Here is a 22,120-nt window from a genome sequence, read left to right on the forward strand (position 1 = left end):
CATTTTTAATATAACGCTAAGGACATTATCGCGCCAGTTTTGGTAAGAATCTAAGAAGAACGATTGTGGATTCAGCTGGTACCACATATATTTGTGTTGTATTAGTACTTGTAAGTGATATGGTGGGGTCATGAAAGTTTTAGCCAAGTCGTTTTTATACCTAATCGTACCTTTTTGGTACGCTTCGGCGGCATATCAGGCGAGTTTGGTCGAGCCATGGTTCGTATTTTGGCGAGACGTAGTCGAGCCAAAATACCCATGGCGAGACCAAACGAGCCTGATATGCCGCCAAAGCGTACCAAAAAGGTACGATTAGGTATTTACCGTACCCAAATTCAGAATTAGCGAAAAATTTGGGAACTCCAACTCTGTTGTTTCAGTCTGAATGTTTCAGTACTCGTCGGCAAACATCGTTCACTTGGCGAGCGCGTTCAAGTTTAAGTTTTGGCGGGAAAGTTTTTACTTCTTTTACAATCGGTAAACACTAACTAATCTTAAATTTCGAGGTTCTGCTTTATTGGTGAAACCTCTTTTCAATTCATCGTACGGTAACACTACTTTACTTCAAAATGACCATGATATGGTGGCATATCAGGTCAGTGACTTGATATCGTAGAATATCAGGACAGTAGACCGCGCTTCTGATTGGCTACTTGCGAATTTGGGTACGGTAATAGACAAAATGATTACCCGCATTCGTACAGCTGCCATTGAGTTTTGTGATCTTACGTAATCGATTCTTGTGTAGGTTTACATAAAAGCAATAAAATTAAATGACCTCCCAGACTTTTACAAAAAAAAAAAAGATTTCCAAAAATTCAGTCCATGTACTAATTTCAATAAATAAAGTTGTAGTTGCAGTGTGGGGACGCCTGATATTACAGTTCCTGTGTTGCTCAGTGACGACAGTCGCCTGACAAGATGTTTTAACCCTCAGCCGTGCCTAGCGTTTGAAAAATGAACACGACAATTTACACGGTAAATGAATACTGGTTTTGTTGATCAACTATTGTGTCAATAAGAATGAAATGCCGCTACCCAATTTACCCAACAACAAAAACTGAAAGCTTTACCTTTAACCTGTACAATTCATTAAACGCAGTATATAAAAACGAAAAACAAAAAGAAGTTACACTTTGTAGTTCTTAGGAGTTGGCTTACCTTTTTAGGGACATTTTTCCAAGAATGAAAGTTCTGAGTACCAAAGGCGTGTTAATATACTCAGTGAATTATCCCTACTGAAGAGAATGGGAATACTATGATCTTCTCTAAACGAAGAAAGGTGTGAAATAAAATGGCTTATTAAAGATTTATACGGTACCTTGAAGCTCACCATGAATAAATGTATAAGTAAACATGCTGGGAGGGCTGTTACTTTCTAAAGAACTGCGTTTTGGTAGTCAATTTCACCAAAGAGCTGCATTCTGATTGGCTGATGGTGATAGCCCACTGGACTGTGTGTGTAAAACGACAAGAATGTGAATTTGTGTCCCATGGCGAATACAGCTATCCAGCTCAGAAACCTGACATACGATTAATCAAATGATTATTTTACCCAGTTGTCGATCATGACCTGTTTTGTTTTACTATTTTGCTCTAAGATAGAAATAAAGAATGGCAAATAAGTATGCTAATTGAATCGAAATTGAAGCTAATTAAAATCAGCTTGGGACAAAAACCGGGCGATTTCCATTCGACCTAAAATTCCAGTTTGAATTTCCTGAAATTTCCAGTGGCGAATGGAATAGCATTTTTCGGTTGATTTCCTACATCTTTTGTTGGCCTTAAAATCCAGAATTTTTGGTTGAATGGCTTTTTTTTGGAAATTCGACACTTTTTGGATTTCTGAAAACATTCCAAGAAAATTTCTTTGCCATTCGCTCCTGTTCCGAAATTTCCGAAGTTTGGGTCGAATGGAAAGCGCCTAGGGAGTCAAAGTTGTGTGAGTACCAAACAGAATACCGCTAATGTTGTTGTGAATTCAGTTTTGGAAGTCCTTAGCTTAATTTTGTTAAAAATTACTATGCCAGTGTACGGAAGCTATAAACAAGTGATATTATTGTGATGCCATCAGGAACTTTAGATCTCAACTTAAAAAAGCTAGGCTGACTTTTTCAAGTCCTGCCCTTTTGACTCGGAAAAACAGCTAAAAACTAATAACGACTCCCCACTTCCTTCAACAACAATTTACTTTATATCTTTATCTTGATGTTCTAGGCACATTTCGTGTACGAGCAAGAGTACTTCGCCAATTTTAGTGACTTTTACTGAAAAGCAGAGAAGTCCCCGTAAACCTGTAGCCCATTCCCGTAAAATGCTGACACAAATGAGACAGATTAAGCATGACGTAACTTGACGTTTATTTTTCCCGCGGACGGCAATTATTCAACTCCTGGCGTATGCCGTTTGGCGTTCGTATGCAAAAATGAGTAGTTTTGTGCATGTTGTAAATGTGAGATTTTTCCCTATTTTTATGAGGGATTAATTTTAGAGATTGATAAGAAAGTAACAAAATGCTAAAAGACAAGCTCGCGTTTGCTAAAGCCTGGTTTTCACTGGCGACGCAAGCGCAAGCGCAAGCATAAGCGCAATGACGCAAAAAGGACAAATTTTGATCCTTGTTCTTGCGCTTGAATTGCCGCAAGCACAAGCACAAGCATAAAACTGCAATGCGCTTGTGCTTTTTCTTGAGTCGAAGCCGTTTTCACGGTGAAATAAGAGCTGTTGTTCTTGCGCTTGTCCTTGCGTCGCTAGTGAAAACCAGGCTTAAAAAGACTCAGGCTTGATACATTGTTGGGTGACCTGTGGCACTTTCTAACAACAAATGTAAGCGGTACTGCCAGCGGTGTTGCTTGTCAGAACAGGTTGGAAAGATGGCGGAAATTGGAGTGATCGTGCGATCGGATCAAGAACAGGAGGTACAGTATACAGTCCAATACGCTATAATCCTTCCTTTACATTTCATCCTTTCCAAAGATGACATGCTTGCCTTGTTGTTTGACGCAGGCCATCGCAGTTTTCCTGACGGAGGTGAATAAAGATCGTGCAGAAAATGGCTTGAGTCCTGTCGGTACTTCGACCGCCTTGTTGTTTTTAATGGCTCGAAAATTCAATGCCGAGCGAGCGGTTAACCTTTACCGACAATATCAGGTAAGGATACTGTAACACGAATTTAACTATTTACAATGTTTTGTGCCTTACTGCGTGGATGGTAGAGGTGTAATTAAGGCAGATATATGCAAAATATGTTTCGATATATTTCGTCGACGATATTTTTCCCGTTATTATTTCGACAACCTGAGAACAACTAATCATTAAAAGCACCGTTTAACCTTTGTTTAGGGTTAATTAAATACAAGACAGGTACAATTTGCTGGGCAAAGATGCTGCGTGTTCATTTTGTACATGCTGATTTTTAATTCAAATTGATGTATGTTTATTGATAATGGCGCCTTGTAGAGACGTTCGAATAAGCTCAATCTATTTTATAAGAATTCAAATTTATTTCATAAAAGAAACATACAGGATGTAATGAACAATCATTCCACTGGGAATTCAATCCCCGCTTTCCACCTTGTAATTTGAACTGAAGCTTTCCTTTATCTGTTTTACAGTATTGGGTCACAATGATATTGAAATTTTTTGTTAATCAAATTTACGCTTAATTATTGTAATATTTTAGGTCTTAAGCAGTGCGGTTTTGTTATTTGAGGTTTATCAGTTGCAGATAATTTACTTCACTTCGTTCAAGTTACAAGAATTAAAAACTTTTAGTAGGCAAATATTCAACAAATTATGATTCTCCTAGGGCTGGGTAGGGCTGGTACTTCCTGTTTTGAAGTTGCTGTCACATTATATTATGACATGTTAAAAATTACCTTCACATTTGAAAGAACCCTTAAATAGGCTATACTTATACGTAGAAAAACGTCAAAGTAAAAGAAGGCCAATATTATAAAAGGAACAAGGATTTGTAATGAATACCTGATTTAAAATAAAATTTGGTTTGAGAAATCAGGAGTACAATTATTTATAATGTTTTACTAATTAGTAAAACACATCTAAGAGAAATGACTTTTGGTGTGAATTATTGGAAGGCTTAAGAAACAAGGGTTTGAGACATCAGATTTCAGTGTATTAGTGAAGATTTACAAGCAATAAATTTGAGGAATTTTGGCATTGCTTTTCAAGTTATGCCATGCGTGAATGACTCCTAAAATGGCAATGAAAGATTATGGAAACTTAATTCTGGATACAACCTATTTCCTGAATTAAATATATATTATGGATCATCATGTATTGGTCACTTGGTGCATCAGAAATCATAACGTGCTACCAGAAGTAGCCTTAAAGCCTGGTTTTCACTAGCGACGCAAGCACAAATGCAAGCACAAGCGCAAGCATAACAGCTCTTATTTCATAGTGAAAACAGCTTCGACACAAGCATAAGCACAAGCACAAGGATCAAAATTTTTCCTTTTCTTGTGCTTGCGTTCGTGTGAAAACGAAACATCGCATAAGCGCAAGAAAATTGTTTACGTCTGGCCATGTCTAGCCAATTAAAGCACTCGTTCCAGCATTTCGACAAAGTTGCAGAGGCCGCGGTTGATTTTGATCAACGTTTTGTCGAGGTTGTTCGGAGGAGTGGAGACAAAAACACAAAAGACAAAAGGGTGGGCTCGAGAAGCAAAAGAAATAAAGATAAATTCTTTTTTTAAAAAAATTATCTATAACCCCAAATGTTTCGTTAACCTCCATTTTGAAGTCGCTTTCGCTTTCTTTATCACAAGAGTAGAAGAAACAATGTTCAACACTCGACGACTGAGAATTTCTGCCACAATATTTACCGACAGAACGGAGTCGAGAACGAAGCCTTCTAACTTGTAAACATCATATTCTTATGCTAATGTGCTCATATACTTATGTTGACGTTCGTTTTCACTTGGCACAAACTACTTATGTTTGCGCTTGTGCTTGCGTCGCCAGTGAAAACCAGGCTTAAGTTAACAGAAAGATATAGCTTGGAACAAGAAATGTTGCAAGAAAGTGATGAAACTGAAAACTGCAGTTTCAATAGATGACATTTCAAGGGTTAGCTTTTCATTGGAGAGCTTTTTTTACTCAGATTGCCTAGAATATCAGTTTCCAAATTTCATTGTCAACAGGAGAGAATTTACCTCTATCAACTTCAAGTTAACAATCAACTATAAGTAAGTGTTTCATTTGGCTGCCAATACATGCAGCACATAATTTTTCAACAGTTTATTTAGAAACTAATCCCCTTGTAAAGCCTTATCTCTTTCGGCAATGGACCAGTGTAGTGTTTCTAATTGATTAAATGAAAATATAATCCAATCTGAGATGCTACACAGCTCTCTGTTATGGCCTTCATTAATGCAGTATTTTTCAGTTTAAATCTACATTAATCTAGGTCAAAATCCTAGCAGTATGCAGGATGTTCGTCAGATGAAGCTAGTTTAATAGCCAAATCACCACAAGTATCCTGTAGCTCCATGGTAGATCATCCAAAGAACTAATCAGAAGGTCATAGGTTCAAGTCCTGTTGGGAACACTTGGAATTTCTTTTTCTGAATACACCTGTGTCACTTACTTATAAAAAACATCATCTTTCAGTTAAATCGCTAGAGTTAAAATATACCACCTTCATTTTCCATTATGTCTTGAAGAGTTAAGAAAACTACATCTAACTTACACTGTACAAGCAGTTTCCTTACAGTATGTACAGTGTAAAAATTAATACCCGGCGGTAATATTATGTCTTGTGTCAATATTTGTTGAGAAATATTTGTAGGTCTGCTTCACACACAATTTTTTTTAATTTGTTGTTCTCTGAGTAGGGTAGTTCCATAAATTATACATACTTCCCCCATGTAAGGGATTTTTCCTAAGACCCCTCACCCCTCTGGAAATTCCAATGAAGCTTCATACATTTCCTTAAAGTATTTGGCCTTTGGGACCCCTCCCACCCCCAGGAATTTTCAATCCTTCTGTGGGGGAAGTATGGACATTTTCTGGAACCACACATTAAGTAATTTGATTTGACTACAGCTGTCCTTTTTTTGACAGTATGAACGTCATTTGTATTATTTGCAAGAAATGGCGCCATATGACGAACCTTTGCGATCTGAATTACTTGGTGGAAAGTTCACAATCTTGGTAAGTGGTGTTATATATTTCTCATTTTTTCTCAATTGTCATTCAAATTTTGTTGTTAAGCTATTGTTTGTGTTATTCAATGAAATTGGTTCGTTTTTTGAGAAAGGTCACCATCCATTGTTCTCAATAATATTTTTAAAGTTATGATTTTCAATTTTGTTCCAAGTCACCCAGTTCAAGTAGCCTGCACTGTCAGTGTAGTAAATCAAAGTAATATGTTATTATGGTTTTGTAGGATGCTCGTGACTCAGGAGGTGCAGCAATAGCAATGTTTACAGCTAGGGACCACTATCCTGCAGCAACAAGTCACAGGACAGTCATACAAGGCATTGCTTTCCAGTTGGACGAGTGTCTGAAAAGGTACGAGTGTGTACAGCAGCTTGCTTTCATCTAAAACAGAGTTGATTTACAACCCTCCACCTTAAGACCATTTTCATGGTGACTAAAATTTTGGAGCTGGCGATTAAATTGGAGCTGAAGTCGCCAGCCTGGTGACTAAAGTTGAGAAGAAGGATTTGAAAATGTGGGCTTAATTGAGCAATTAAAATTTTTCACTGGGGACCAAACTAGAGCAGTAGGTGGCCAAATGGCCACTAAGGAAAAAAAATAAACTTGGAGGGTTGATTTATCACAGGAGGTTTTGTTCAATGAAGCAACAGTTCATCAGCCATTTCCAATTACCTGACATTTCTTTTTGTTGGCTCTCTGTGATTCTTTGTATTTTTCTTTTAGTTCTGAAGTTCAGAAGAATGGCTTGGTTCTGCTTTATGACATGACAGGATCAGGCTATCAAAATTTTGATTACAATCTTGCACGGAAAGTGATGAGTCTATTAAAGGTAACAATGAGTTCATTAAAATAAGCATAATTTGATTTTCTTGTCATATGATTACATACATGTTGGCTTTGTGCATTGCTGACCAAACTTTTCTTAACTTGTCCAAGAAAATCCCAAGTGTGGCCGGACATTATGTCTGGTCAATGTTTTTTAAAAGACAAAACCCTCTTACGCGTTTCTTAGGACTTGCCATTTTGACATGGCCCCCATTCAGTAGCCATGAGAGCGGACAGGGATGCCATTCGAGCCGTGCAAGCTATCTGTGTAAAAGATTTGCAACGCTTTAATTCAGAAATTAAATGCTTAAAATTAATTCAGCAATGAAATTGAGAAATGTTTGAATGTATTATTTTGTTAATTATACATAGTCATTATGTCAGGATGAAATTTAAACAAGAAAGTATAAAGTGATACTTGATGTGAAGTCATGTCCGACCAATATTTATGTTTTGCCAGCCAAAAAATAATAGTGAGGCCTGTAGTGGGACATACATTCCAGTTTCTTGTTTTTAGGGTCAGAAGGATGCATACATCTGAATCTACAATAGTACCTGTACATCACTGGGTTTCATTCAATATATTTGGATGTTATTTTCTTTTCTTTTGTACTGCCACTGCTTTTACTACAAATGCAGCTCAACGAATTTCTGTACGAATTGTCAAAATAATGAAAACCTGGGATGTAAACAACAAGTTTTTAACAAACTGTCTATCTAAGCAAGCTGTACACTACACCGATAAATTTGTGAACACTTATATTGTTTTAAATTTACACTCAAATGCTATTGGTCAATCTGCAGACAATTTGATTGGGTGGCCTTCATTATTATTTTTTATTATTATTATTGGTAAAGTATTTAACTTGGTGACAGTGTGGTATCTATTTTTTAGGGTGGCTATCCTGCAAGACTAAAGAATGTCTTCATCATCTCTCCTCCGCTATGGTTTAAGGCAGTGTTAACTTTTTTCTCGAACTTTCTTCAAGAAAAATTAAAAGAAAGAATTGAAGTAGTCCCTAAAGAATTACTACCACAGAGGTTTGCAGAATCTTCAATTCCTGAAAGCTTAGGAGGAACACTTAAAGTGGACCACTTAGCTTGGTTAAACAAGTGCCTAATGTCATATTCTGAGACGATGACAGAAAACTGTAACGGAGGTCCAAAAAGCTTTGTGAGGCGTAGTGATGGCAATTCAAGAGGAGTTGAGTCTTCTACTTTTGATCAGGAAGTGGGACTGAGAAATGAAGGTGCCTACACTGTGATGGAATTTATTGAGCACATGATGAAGCTGCAACGAAAGGGGATCAAGATAGAATTTGTGAATTTAAAGAGGCAGGCAGGGGTTGGAACTTTTCAATCAGCAAGGCAAGTGTATTATACAGTTTACATGTACATGTATTACTCCCGTCACCACATTCCACCTGGTGGGGCAGGGATGTCACAGTGGTGAGAGCGCTAGCCTCGCACTAATGTGGCCCGACCAGGTTCAATTCCAGGACCCGATGTCATATGTGGGTTGAGTTTGTTGTTGGTTCTCATCCTTGCTCCGAGGGTTTTTCTCCGGGTTTTCCGGTTTTCCTCCCTCCACAAAAACAAAAATTGCTCAATTTCAATTTGATTGCGGGAACAGTGGACAAAGAGCCACTCTGTGGAAGTGCCACCGCAAATTCCCATTTATTTCTTATTTATTTTTATTCTGTGTATACAAATCCTTCTGGCCTTTGCACTAAAAACAGTTTAAATACCTTTTTGTGGCCTTTGCAATTTTGTAATATCCCAACTAGAAATCTTACTACCTCCATATTTCCCAGGCATCCAGAAAAATAATAATAATAATAATAATAATAATAATAATAATAATAACGGCTTTATTGGAAGAGCTTCCACAGAGTGGCTCTTCGTCTTCCAAATAAACTAAATTTACAAAGAGTTATTAAAAGATATAAAAGATTATTATTTACAATATTTACAATAAAAAATAAAAACTATGAAATCTGAAACTTCTCTTAAAATTACACGAATACTATAAAAATGGATCACTAAAAAGTCATTCGATTTGTAAAAAGAAAAAAAGGAAAACTGAGGGAAAAATTAACCTATGCGAGACTTAATGTCATTTAATTTATTACAGATTGCCAGAAAATTTAAAAAAGAATAGATACACTGATGTTTTGTGTCTGGAAGAAACAAGAGTGAAGCTTTCCAATCAGGATGGTGATACAGTAAGTTCAAAATTAATCTACATAAATTCACTGGGAGGGCCGGGTGGCCTAATGGTTAGCGCGCCAGACTCCGGTGCGAACGTTCCGGGTTACAGCCCTTGCCAGGGTCACTGTGTTGTGTTCTTGGGCAAAACACTTTTCTCTCATAGTGCCTCTCTCCATCCAGGTGTATAAATGGGTACCGGAGAAATAATGCTGGGGGGTTACCCTGTGACTAGGGGTACTGAAGCTCCGGCAGTATGAGCCAAAGGCTCGAGGCTGACCGTTTTTTTATTGAAAGAAGTTGAGTTTGTTTAGTAAATAACAAGGGAAATAAGTTTTGTTTGTGGTACCCTTGTGCTCTACTACAGACAGACGGCAAAATACAGTACCACTCAGAAATAAGCGTTTCAAAACATACGCGAAAAACGCGTATGCTTTTGCGTATACGCGCGTATGCGTATCTGCGTATGTGCGTCTGCGAATCTGCGTATGTGCGTATACTCTGTATACCCGTATGCTCATTAGTATGTATGAGCTAGCTTATTGTTTTTTCTTTTGTCCATAGTTGATTGTTCTTTCAATGGCCTAACATTGCTACATGTAAAATTTAAATACAAGGAAGACTGACTGCTTCGTTGCATACGCGCGTATGCGTATGTCATATATGCGTCTGCGTATGTGCGTATGTGCGTATAAGGTGCGTATGCAATGGACGCTTATTTCTGAGCGGTACTGTATACTGTTGAATCAAGCGGTCAAGGTTCAATCAGTGCTGGCCAGGGAGAAAGGCCCTGTGCCAGGGGGGGGGGGGGGGGGGGGGTTTCCCGTGTCGCTTTTCTAAATTTAAAAATGTGCCGTGTTGCTGTTTTATTGCTCTTTATGTCGTTGTCGGTAATTAAATTGAAGGAAAATTGCTTGTCCTTGTCGGAATTTAAGTTTTTCCAAAAGGGTTGTCGTTTGTCCGATTTTATTAGTATGCTGTCGCTACTTTTTGGGCCATGTCGCTTGTCGGAATTTACCCTGGCAGGGCCTCAGGAGAAAGCACAGTGCAGTGCCTCCAGTTTAATGGCTCCCATTAAGTCTTCTTATACTTCCGAAACACACAACAATCAGCGTTTCTGAAAAAAAAGGGTTGAAAAGTAAATCTTTAACTAGGCATTTTGCTGTGTAGTGGCCCTGTACAGTTTTATTTGGGCATGCCAAATTACTGCAAGACTCGTAAAAAAATATACAGCCATGCTACCCACTAAAACGACTTATGAGATCTTTTTTGTTGTATTTTCCAGGCATCTGACTACATTCATGCAAACTTCATGGATGGATACAAGCAGTCTAAAGCATATATAGCCACTCAAGGCAAGTACAGTTGAACCAATAGTATGGACACCATAAGGACCCACTTTTTGAATTCCAACATACACTTTTTACTTTAGAACCAGCTATTGACCTGTGTGACTTATTGTTGTTTCATTTCAATATTGATAGGACCTCTTCCTCATACTAAAGGATGTTTTTGGCAGATGGCCTGGGAACAACAGGTTTATGTCATTGTCATGGTAACAAGGTAAACAAATCTTGGGGGTTGAATAGGTTTGCAGATCAATGGATTTTGCCTCAAAGAGCGCACAAAAAGCAGATTTTTGCAATACAACGAGCGGATTTGCAGATTTTGAAAGTACAGCAGAGTGCAGATTAGTTGGATGCTGGACTCTTCATGCCAAAAAGTTTGAATCATAGATCCTGAAGAAGTTTGCAAGATCACTTTGGTTGATCTTCATTAATTGGTATGTTAGTGCAACTGATGCAGAAACAAGCAATGAAATGAAACTTCTTTAAAAATTGGCATAAAAAAACAATTTATCTGCCATCCATTACAGTGAAACTATACTACAAACTACTGTATTCGGACGTGTAGTTCAGATTTGAGCGAAAATGGTGGCAGATTGATAGATTTGGCCAAAAAACAGCATAGATCAGGGGGCTTGCATACCCCTATTCACCCTCCTCTATTATACTTAATCAAAAATCACTTAAAGTGCACCTAACCCCCGAAACAATACTTTCAAAATTGATTGTACATGAGTTAGAGAGTTGAATGGTTAAATATTTCTTCATCTCAATGTTGCGTTTTTAAGTTATGAAGGTTTATTTTTCCAATATGTTAATGAGTATGACGTCTACCCAGGCTTTTAAGCATACTTGTTTTGCTTATATCATTATTTACTCGCCATTACCAGACACCAAATTTACAATAAAAATTGTGGAAATTGCGAGTATTATGATAATTGTTTTTTAAATACTGCTTGTGTGAACCAGTCAAAATCTGTATATTGAATGAAGACTGGGTAGACGTCATACTCATTAACATATTGGAAAAATAAACCTTCATAACTTAAAAACGCAACATTGAGATGAAGAAATATTTAACCATTCAACTCTCTAACTCATGTACAATCAATTTTGAAAGTATTGTTTCGGGGGTTAGGTGCACTTTAATACAATAGGCAAAACACCTTTTAAGCCACAGCTCATTGTACATGTTATGATCAATTGTACCCTTAGTACAATCTGATATTTTCCTTTGTTTTGTGTTTATTATCACATTGTACTTATACACCAGAACAAAGGGAAATACCAAATTGCACCAAGGTAATTAAACCACAATATACCGGTACATACCTTTGTGTATATTAATATGTATCTGACTTATGTCAAAAGAATTTGAATTGAGCAAAATAATATTGAGCCATTGCTTGCATAATGTACCATATGCATGACATTCATGACAGTGAGTGTGCATACCGGTAATCTTTATTGATGTAGTGTTAAAACTTAGGGAGGGGCCCACTTATTTCAGAGAATGTGGGCTAAGGTCCCTAAGGTTACTCCAGACCTGGCAATCAATGCCCCTCAAAGGTTTATTCACCAGAAGTTTGAAAAATCTATTGGAATTTCATGTCGCCTTGGGGAACAGAAGGCAAAGAATTCCCTGTCAAAGTACTACAAAGCTATATTTAGCTCTATATCACAAATCCAAAATTGTCTGAATTATACAATTTACTTTAGTCACTATCTTATATTTTCTTTAAGGTGCATTGAAAGAAGTCGAATGAAATGCATCCAGTATTGGCCAGAAAATCGTGAAACACAGGAGTTTGCAACCTTGGATGTGTCCCACGAAGAAACGTTGGAATTTGAGGATCATGTTGAAAGGGTCTTCTGGTTGAAGCATAAAAGGGTAAGAAACCAAATGAATACCTTACTTTGCAGTGTGAATGAAAACTCTTCATTTGTGAGAAAATCAAAAGAATGGTAAACAAGAAGAGAATTGTTCTTACATGGACTTTTGTTCCCCTCTGAGATTGTTTCATTCTTGATCAGCATTTACATCAGTGCAGACCTATTTTTACATTAAAAATTTATTAGCAAATTACATACTGTTTGGAATTCAGTTCTCTAGTTCGTAGTGCATTGGATATGCCATCTGAAGTCAAATGCCAGACAACAGAATAATATCTGACAAATTTGATTTTCAAAACTGAATGTGCTAGTGATGGTAATAATGTTGTGTGATTGGAGATGTCCAGGGGTGCTTAGTCAATCTCTTGCTTCTGCTCCTGTTCCTCCTGCTCCTGCTCCTGTTCCTCCTGCTCCTCCTCTACCTCCTTCTCCTGTTCCTGTTCCTACTGCTCCTGCCCCTGTCCCTAGTCCTGCTTCTGCTCCTGTTCGTCCTGCTCCTCCTCTTGCTCCTCTTGCCCCTTCTCCTGCTCCTGCCCCTAGTCCTGCTCCTCCTTCTGCTCCTGCTCCTCCTCTTGCTCCTCTTGCCCCTTGTGCCCCTGTTACAAACATGCCTCCTCCTGCCCATGCTCCTCCTCTTGCTCCTCCTCTTACCTCTTCTCCTGCTCCTGATCCTCCTGCCCCTGCTCCTCCTCCTGTTCCTCCTTCTCCTAGTCCTCCTCCTGTTCCTCCTGGTCCGCATCTTTGCCCTTCTCCTGCTTCTGCTCCTGTTCCTACTGTGCCTCCTCCTGCTCCTGCTCTTCTTCTTTCTGTAATTTTATTGAAATGTTTTGACTTACAGTTTCATTCCAAATACTATAATATTTTTTTGGATTGACCTTAAGGCAAGTACAAACATAAATGGAAGTATTTTAGAATTGCTGTATGTGCATCTTGCCCAAGAATGTTCATGATGTCTAGACTGAACTCCTTACCTCCATAATTTCTAGTATGTCTCTTTGGTACAAACTTATTGGCCCCCTCTCCTTCCACCTTTTGCTCCATTAACCTCAGAATTAACTAATAAGACATACTAAATTGTTAAGTGTTCTTGTCACCAACACCAACACATCATTTTTTTTAATTCTAGTCAGGAGAAACCCGAAGAATAGTTCATTTTCAAATGACATCATGGCCAGATTTTGGGGTACCTTCTTCAGCCGAATCCTGTCTCCATGTTGTTGGTCTTGTTCGTGAGGCTCAAACTGACGCAGTGCAAGCCTTGGGAACTAAATGGAGGGGACACCCCAAGGGGCCTCCCATTATAGTGCACTGCAGTGCTGGAATTGGTCGCACAGGGACCTTCTGCACTATTGATGTTAATGTGGCACGTTTGACAGATGTGGGCAAATGTGAGGTGTTCAAAACAGTGAAGCAATTTAGGACTCAAAGGGCCCTGACTATTCAGACAGTTGAACAGTATGAGTTTTGTCACTTGGCCATTTTAGAGCATGCGTTCAACATGCCTAGTACAAGGCAAGAGGAGAAGGAGGCCATCAGAGACTTTTTGGAAGGGTGGAAAATGCAGCGAAGAGATTCCAGTGACACTGATTAAACAAAAGTTGAGCCTCTGTAAACACATTCAATGAGTCATGGCTCATTTGGTTTAACTTCCAATCATAGCATTGTGTACAAACTGAAAGCCTGTCTACGATGTTGGTGTGAGCCAAAATATTGGCACTTGAAAGAACACTGACTTTGGTCACCACAACACGCCAAGCAAACCCAAGAGCTTTCAAAGTATGACTTAGCTAATCCAGGATTAGCTTATTACTGTTATCACAATAAATATTAGTCCACATTATGAGACCATGACATATATCGAAGTCTCTTCTGATCTAAAGAACCAATTTTGTAGAATTTATTTAGTATTTATTAAATTTTTTTGAGAAAAAAGATTGACCTTTCTTGACTGATATACAGAAATTATTTTTTTTAGTATGAACTATTTGTAGTAAAAATTAAGGCCCTACCTAAGTTAAGAGTATTTGGAATTCCATCACGTCTCAATATGTCACAAATGAAAGTTTCCTGTTTTCAATTTTAATGTACATTATAGTTTTTATAAATCATTAATTACATGGCTTTCATTTAATGGAATGAATTGAAAATATTGTTGGTGTCAAATAATAATTTATTATCAATAATAATAATTACTATTAATAGTATTGTATTAAATTGTGAATAATTCCTTATTTAAATACCTGAAGAAATCCTAGATTTTTAGAAGCTGTACATTTAATAAAGTCTGCCCCTGTAAAATGTCACTCTTAAAAAACAAAAAATTGTAAAGTCATTATTAAAAGTGATAGTAACCTTTCCTGATAACTATCATTAGAATATAAAATTGTGGCCATCACACAGGTATTCTCTCAAATTGTATATATAAGAAATGTCTTTATACTTACATTGTATAATGTTGTTCTTCTTTTATGACAATTTACTATTTGAAACAAAATTTTCTAGTTTTTCAGTCCAGACTGGCAGCATGCATGTAATACTGTGGGATCTCCATTTCTTGAGTCGGGTCGACTTTTGTTCTAATGGTTCATCAACATTTTATAGCCTTAAACCTCAATGCCTGTCACGATTCAACTTCCAGAAAGTATTTCAACTTTAGATTTCCATGTCCACTAGCATTTAGATCTAGACCAGGGATGTCGCTAAGGGCTGACTCCCGGCTATTTTCACCAGCTGAACAAGAACTTAAATCCAGCTGAAATTTCACATGAAAGACTTTGGTAAGCTTGCTAGTTAGTCGGCTAAGTGTTTTCTTAGCTACATGCCTGGACTTCTGCTTAGTTAAGTCATTAGTGCTTGTAGTTGATTCACGTTGATGCAGGCGGATGTATTCGACAAAATGGGTTCAAGAACTCTTGAGTAAAATTGCATTGTTCGACTGGGTGAAGCAAATCCAAGGCAAATGAGGTTTTAAGTAATTGGAACCTGGTTCAACAATTCAGGATTCCACTGTTACATAGTCATGTTTGCTGTCTGACCGAATTTTTCTACATTGAGGTTTATTGTAATTCAAAGTCACAAATTTTATCGGCATACTGTCAGGTGTATTTAAGATGTAGTTTAGATTGATTCCAATAAAGTGGTGTGTGTGTGTTTTGTTACATACTTACAAATTTTGAACCCTATCCACACACACATGTACAGATATTTTTTTTAAATTAAGCATTGATCAAAAATTTAGTAAACTTATGGTTTTTTGAGGACCCAACATGAAAACGTTATCCGACTTCAAATTAAAGTTTTCAGTTTAGATCAAGAGCTTTTGTCGAAAAAAAGGTTTGGTGGAATTTGAAATCACTATGTGTGGATGGGAGGCTAAATATTAATGTATTTAAAATAATGTGTTTTTGTAAACAAAATAAGTAAAAACATTTAGTTTCAATAAAGTTTTGAAAACATTTGATTTTGTAAGTTTATCACTAAACAACGAAACAAGCAGTGTGTCTAACCAACAAGTTGCTAGTGAACTGATATTAGGGAGGACTGGCTTTCACAGCATGAAAATATAACTTTACCGTGGTGTAAAGCTCAAATAAAGCTGGCGTGAATTTATTCAGCTGTACGCTGACTTTACAATTTTTTAAGCTGACCTTAATCCCAGCTTTGCACTCAAGTATAAAGGTAAATAAAGAGACTTCTTTACACCAACTTTAAATCACATTTACAGACGGTAGTGTAAAGGTCGGTAAACCACCTTAAACAACATTTAATTGATGGTGTAAAGTTGGATGACCGACTTTACACCAGATTTAACCACCTTTAATTTAATGTAAATCCCAATTTTCATGCTGTGTTTTTCATTAACTATCCAGTGAGGCTCATAAAGGCCTGATCTTTATATGAGCCTGGTTAATGGGCTGTCTCCGTTACCAGGACGAATTTTGTTGTCTGTTCATATGGGAAATTTCAGCCCGGTTGAGCGGATGAAATTCAAGAGACGAAACCAAAATAGTGACACAAAGTTGCATCCTTCACGATTATCGTAGCTTTATGGACACAAGCAACTTTACCAATACTGTATATGAAATTCGCATATTTCTAAAATGGAAATAGATACACGGCAAAATTATGCAATTTTGATTGCCCAGTTGCAAAAACAAAGCTATTTTCTCACAAAAAGGTTCATCACAGAAACCGAGCTGGAGCGTGACCCTGTCAGCTCATACCGTAAAATTCCGGTTATAAGCCCTGGGCTTTTACAACTTCGTAAGGGGTTTTGAGTGGGCTTATAAGCGGAGGGGCTTATATCCGGGAGGGCTTATAAGCGGATGTATTTTTTTGTTTCCAGGTAGATGGGCCTATAACCGGGGGGGGGGGGGCTTATAACCGTAATTTTACGGTATGAACCCAGGTAACCAAAGCGTACTATTAGAGCTTGTATGGATTTGAGAAAAAATTGAGGAAAATATCTCTCTTTACCGTTGAAAAGCTATGATAAAACTTAAAACCTTACCTGGTCACTTTTTTGTCTTTCTAGTGCTTTAGAAAGTCATACATGTACGCGCGATTTTCGTCTTAACCGTCAGTTGCGTAGTAAAAGTCTTGCAAACATGTAAGATATAAATCAAATGTATTTGACTTTGAGACCAAAGTATAAAGAATCAAGGCACAGCAGCGTCCAGATCTATCGCTCATAATTACACTGACAAACCTCATAAACTAGGGCGAGTATCCAATTGCTTTACGGGACAATACAATGAATGCATTCCAAAACTGACATTTTTTTTATTCCAAACCAATAATAAATTTATTATCCAAAAATAAATGCTTTCTGACTGAGTAGACTGAGTGCCACCAAAATCGAAACAGGATTGCGGTGGTTTTTTTGGGGGGGAGGGTGGAGGATTGGGCGACTGAATGGCAGTAAATTGCAGCAGAATAACCCGCAACGAGCCGTAACATATTTAGTGCAAAAGTGGAAAGCACTGCCAACGAACGGAACGGACCTCCGCCCCAACGGCAGGGTTACTAGAAGATGCGAAAAAGGCTAACCCTTGTAATTCTACGAGAGTCTCAATGGGGTTAACCGATAGCCGTAAAACGGCCAAAAATTTAGCCGTTAGACGTAAAAATTGGAAAAATTAAACCGTTAGCCGTAAAATATTTTAATCTTAAAAAACGGCCAGTAAGTTTAAATTAAGTTTAAATAAAACAGACTAAGGACTAAAATATGTTTCTCAACAAGGGAAATTAATTTTAACTTTTAAAAACAACGCAAATTAATTTTTAACTTCTGTTAACCGTAATGGAAATAAATTAACCGTTAGCCGTAAAACAGCCAAAGTTTTAACCGTTAAACGTAAAAGCCACCACCCCATTGAGACCTTCTTCTAAGGTCCGAGCAAAAAGAGCCTACTAAAAGAAGCCGTTTTCTCTCTTTTATTACAACGTTTTTGCTATTCTATTCTTCTACTACCGAATTCGATAGACGCCCCAAAGCTTTGTGTTTGCAAAAGGGAATGCTGAATGCTACAAGAACTTTCTAATACACTGAGCTTGTGGACGTTCTTGTGATTTTTTTTTTTTCGTGTTCTGCTATGGGCACGATTACGTTATGCTTATGTTAATGTTGCGTAAGCAGAATACGTACAAACTATTTTCAACTATTCAGCTCTTGTGTTTGGTTGTGTATTATTATTGACTATTATTGTACCATACTAAGTAGCTGAAAACGTACATGCATATAAGTTGGGTGTGCGGCAATTTCTTTTGTTGTTTTTTTGTCTCTTATATGTTAATGTTTTCCCCACCTTTGCATGCTTTTATTTAGCTTCGTATGTAAATTTCGTCCCGAATATTTCGTGTTATCTTTTCTATTCATTCGCTTCAGTGCATCGTTCAGTACGAGTGTTGTTTTATGATTCCCTGAACCTCGCGTTTCAAGCATTTGGTAAGTTGTCTTAGTTCATTGTTTGTTCTTGTATTTCGTCTACTTTCTCTGTTTTCGTCGGTCGGTTACTCTGTTCTAATTCATTTTATATTTACTTTCTCATTTAGAAAGTTGAATACATTTGTTGGACAAGGTGAAGGAGTCTGTGTTTCGTAACAAAGCGGCCCTTCTCCTCTTTATTGGGCGCCCATCTTTACCAAAGAATGAAGCAGCAAGGTATAAGCTCATGATTAAGTGGAATTTTGACCGCTTTTAATGATAAAGTCTGTTCAGGTCTAACGAAAAGTAACGAGGTTTTGAACTTGAGCTGCAAGTGTTAAATGTCTTTAATTATGGTTGGGTTTCAATTCCCGGGTTTCAATTTCACAGGTTTGAGAAGAAAGCCGAAACAGAAGAGAGAAAACTAGCAGGCTATGGAAACGATGCACGGCGCTCGGAATGAAATCACTGGCAGCATGGTAAGTCATTTTTCAGACTGTGTTAGTTTGCCCAGCTTCTTTGAAGCTCTTATGAAATGTAATCGTTTAAACAACATGGAATTCGAAACACCCCTCAGCAAAATTTCTATCGAAATGTGTCACAGCAGCAGGGCTAGGTTATTCTATGACGGTTTGCCAAATAATCGCTATCAGATAAAAATAATGTTTGCAAAGAAATTACTTCTATGGATCTAAATGCGAAACCATAGCTTTTTCAACCAAATGTGTCTTCCGGGCGTTATAATTTCTACTAGCATTAAATGTCAGTTTTACTAGCATAATCGAGAAAGGCCTACTGACAGTAAAAATTCACTGAAACAGTAAATTTTATCAAGAAAGAAACAAAAACCTCTCCAAAAAAACCAATATTATTTTGTTTAGTTTATGAAAACGTTTTCGACCATTTTCCGACGATTTCCGATCATTAAGGAAGATTTCCGAAGACTACCGAATATTCACGAAGACTGCCGAATATTTTCAAAGACTACTGAAGATGTCTGGAGACTACCGAAGATGTCCGAAGACTGCCGAAGATTTCCGAGGAGGAATCCGAAAATTTTCTCTAAGTTCATGAGTGATTTTATCCGACTTTTGAAGAGCATATAATGATTAACAATACTTAAACTTTTACACCAAAACCCTTCAAACACTTAACAGTATTTTCTCCGGAAACAGCAAACACTAAAAATTATCGGCAAATAACATTAAACACTAAACCCCATTCAGACCCTCAAAGTGGAATGCCGTAATGATCGCAGCGTCTCGCATATTTAGTGGTTCTTATGTTTTATGCTCAGCTTCAGACAATTACAGTCTGTAGTTCTAGTTTTGATCGACGGTGAAAAGCAATAACTTATTCAAGGTAATTAAAGGAGCTACGTCAAATCAGTTAGGCTAATACTGGCATTTATGGGCTATTATGGCTATGTAAAAATAAGAAAATGAAGCCTGAATCGACGACTAACATTTCTCATTTCCAAGTCCTCGTGACACATTGAAAAAAAAAAGAAATAGAATGTCGGGTGAACCATGCGAGAAGTCAAGAAAATTTTGACGAATTGTAACACTTTTATCGAGGATAAAATTTTAAAAATTTTAAAAATTTTAAATTTTAAAAATAATATGGCATTTTTTTATTTGAGAAAAAAACTGAATGTATGTATAACGAAAAGAAAACGCCACCACTGCACGACTTTTGCGCGCACCATTTATGAATCTGCTGACGATTTTTGCAATGATGCAGTGATTGCTTTGCAAAGTATGAAATAATGCCAAGGAATGAATAGGAAGTCACTTGACTTGAAAATTACGCTTCATTTATTTGCATTTCAGCGCTCGCAGCAACGCAAAATCGCAAAATTCTCCATTTTTCTAATGGGACGAGAACGAAATTTTGAGATTAAAGCAATGGGTTTACATTTTAAGCGAAGATAATTCTGACCGTTTTTACCAACACTACATCAAAGACATTTATTCATTTAGCGATCATTACCGTAATTCACATAGCGTAGAATAACACTTACTTACAGTTGGTAAAAGTGTATAGGTCTGCCATGACGCTTGTTAATATTCATAGATTCCGCTATGATAGGCGCGACAATACTCATTAGATCATGCTAGGGCGATAAAGTAAATAAGGAACTCAGCGCCTATTGTTTCTACCTTTGTTTCGATAAAACTCACCGCACTAGTGTTTTAATTTCTTCGTTCGTTTCGCATAACCCATTACATTTGCTTTTCCATCTGCTGTTAGCGAGGTTTCGTTTTTGGTTAAGGTCGAATGTAAACCCGTTACATTGGAAATAAAGCGCGCTTCATTGTATCTGTGAATATCGTAAATAAAATAATTCTTTTACTGTGTGCAGCCGTGTTTACGCGCGGAAGCGAAAACGAACTGTAAACAACCTTTTTGGTTTGGCGAGTGAATTTTAAGGAATAAAATGATGATAATACGTGGTTGCGCGGCGATTATCTTCGAGTGTTAAACTCGATATCGATTTGAATATGAGAAGGGCGCGCGCGCATACGCTCACTCGATAACCAATTTTTTTCGACTTCTGGGTCCTTCATGGGTTTACGCCAAATTTCCTAATCCTTGGTCCTCCACTTGCGAGCTTAGCTATTTAGGTGGCTAAATAGAACACAGTTTCCGATCTTTAGAGTACGTGTCTTATATATTGCTTTCACGCCCAAACGGTTGCAGTTGTAGCCTGCGAGCAGGCTCTCTATTCGCGGGCAACGTGAATTGAAATCCTCGAACGCCGAATCTATTCTGGGGCAACGTGAATTGAATTCCTCGAGCGCCATGGGCGCGATCGCGCGAGTGACGAAGGCGCGAGTCGGTGAGCGTGTCGCGAGCGTTTCGCGTGAAACCATGTTACCATGGCAACCCAGCTAATTGAAAATCAAACAAAAAAGTTGAATTCGGCTCGTTTTCCGAAAATTCAGTCATTAGATTTTTTCATCATTTGTGTACAACAAACTCGAAAAAAAATCTGAGATTTTTAACACTGAAGTAGTGAAGTTTTGAGAGAGGGAATTTTTATTTTTCGCAGCTCTATGTTTTATCGTAATTTAATTTATTTTTTTGTTATCAGCAGTTACATTGCTTTCTAAAGTACAGCCTTGCAAAAAAATTAAAATTCTAATGACGGGTTAGTTAGAAATCGTGCCTTTCTGAAGACAATAAAACGCGCATTTGCAGTGCTTTGATCAACTGCGCACGCAAAGCATTTAATTTTGTTTGTCTCTTGTCGCGCGCGCACGGACTCGAATCAAGTAAGTCACCTAATTTCCCCGCGAGTTTCCCGCGAGAGGAGATTATAGCATTTGAAAGCTTGGTTACAATGCCACGCCACCTTTGACATTCAGGCAAGTAAACATGGCCGCTTTCGCTGAATGAAATTTTTCTTCATCTGAAAGATGGAACTACAAGTTATTTATTTTTAAAACATTGAGAATTTTGCAAATTGACATTTAAGGCTTTTGGACCGAAAATAGTTTCAATACATGGTTTTCAAGGCGTAAGAATGATCGTAAATATGGTGATTTTGGATATCGCACGCGGCCATAAGAAACTCAGTCAGATCAATTGTTCAGTCCTCTTCCGACCGAAACTACTCATTTCGTGAGGATTTGCTATTTCTTGAAGAGTCACAACCAATTAAACAAAGGTACCGGACGTCTAACTTTCTCGTAGTGTTTGTCTTGTTCCGTTTTATTACTTAAACTCTTAA

At 37.6% G+C, this 22,120-nt stretch overlaps 1 protein-coding gene across 1 annotated transcript; it reads left to right on the forward strand.

Moving 5' to 3' along the window:
- The first annotated feature begins 2,844 nt into the window (after positions 1-2,844).
- On the forward strand, positions 2,845-15,909 carry LOC144660240 (tyrosine-protein phosphatase non-receptor type 9-like). Its single transcript, XM_078520844.1, has 11 exons — positions 2,845-2,918; positions 3,007-3,150; positions 6,088-6,177; positions 6,413-6,537; positions 6,910-7,015; positions 7,907-8,379; positions 9,146-9,236; positions 10,505-10,574; positions 10,704-10,782; positions 12,309-12,456; positions 13,585-15,909. The coding sequence occupies exons 1-11, from the start codon at positions 2,874-2,876 to the stop codon at positions 14,047-14,049; spliced, it is 1,836 nt and encodes a 611-aa protein (XP_078376970.1). The 5' UTR covers positions 2,845-2,873; the 3' UTR covers positions 14,050-15,909.
- The last annotated feature ends 6,211 nt before the right edge of the window (positions 15,910-22,120 follow it).

This window comes from Oculina patagonica, chromosome 1, assembly GCF_052425735.1.
Source record: "Oculina patagonica isolate OP01 chromosome 1, crgOcupat, whole genome shotgun sequence".
In the NCBI taxonomy this organism is placed as follows: domain Eukaryota; kingdom Metazoa; phylum Cnidaria; class Anthozoa; order Scleractinia; family Oculinidae; genus Oculina; species Oculina patagonica.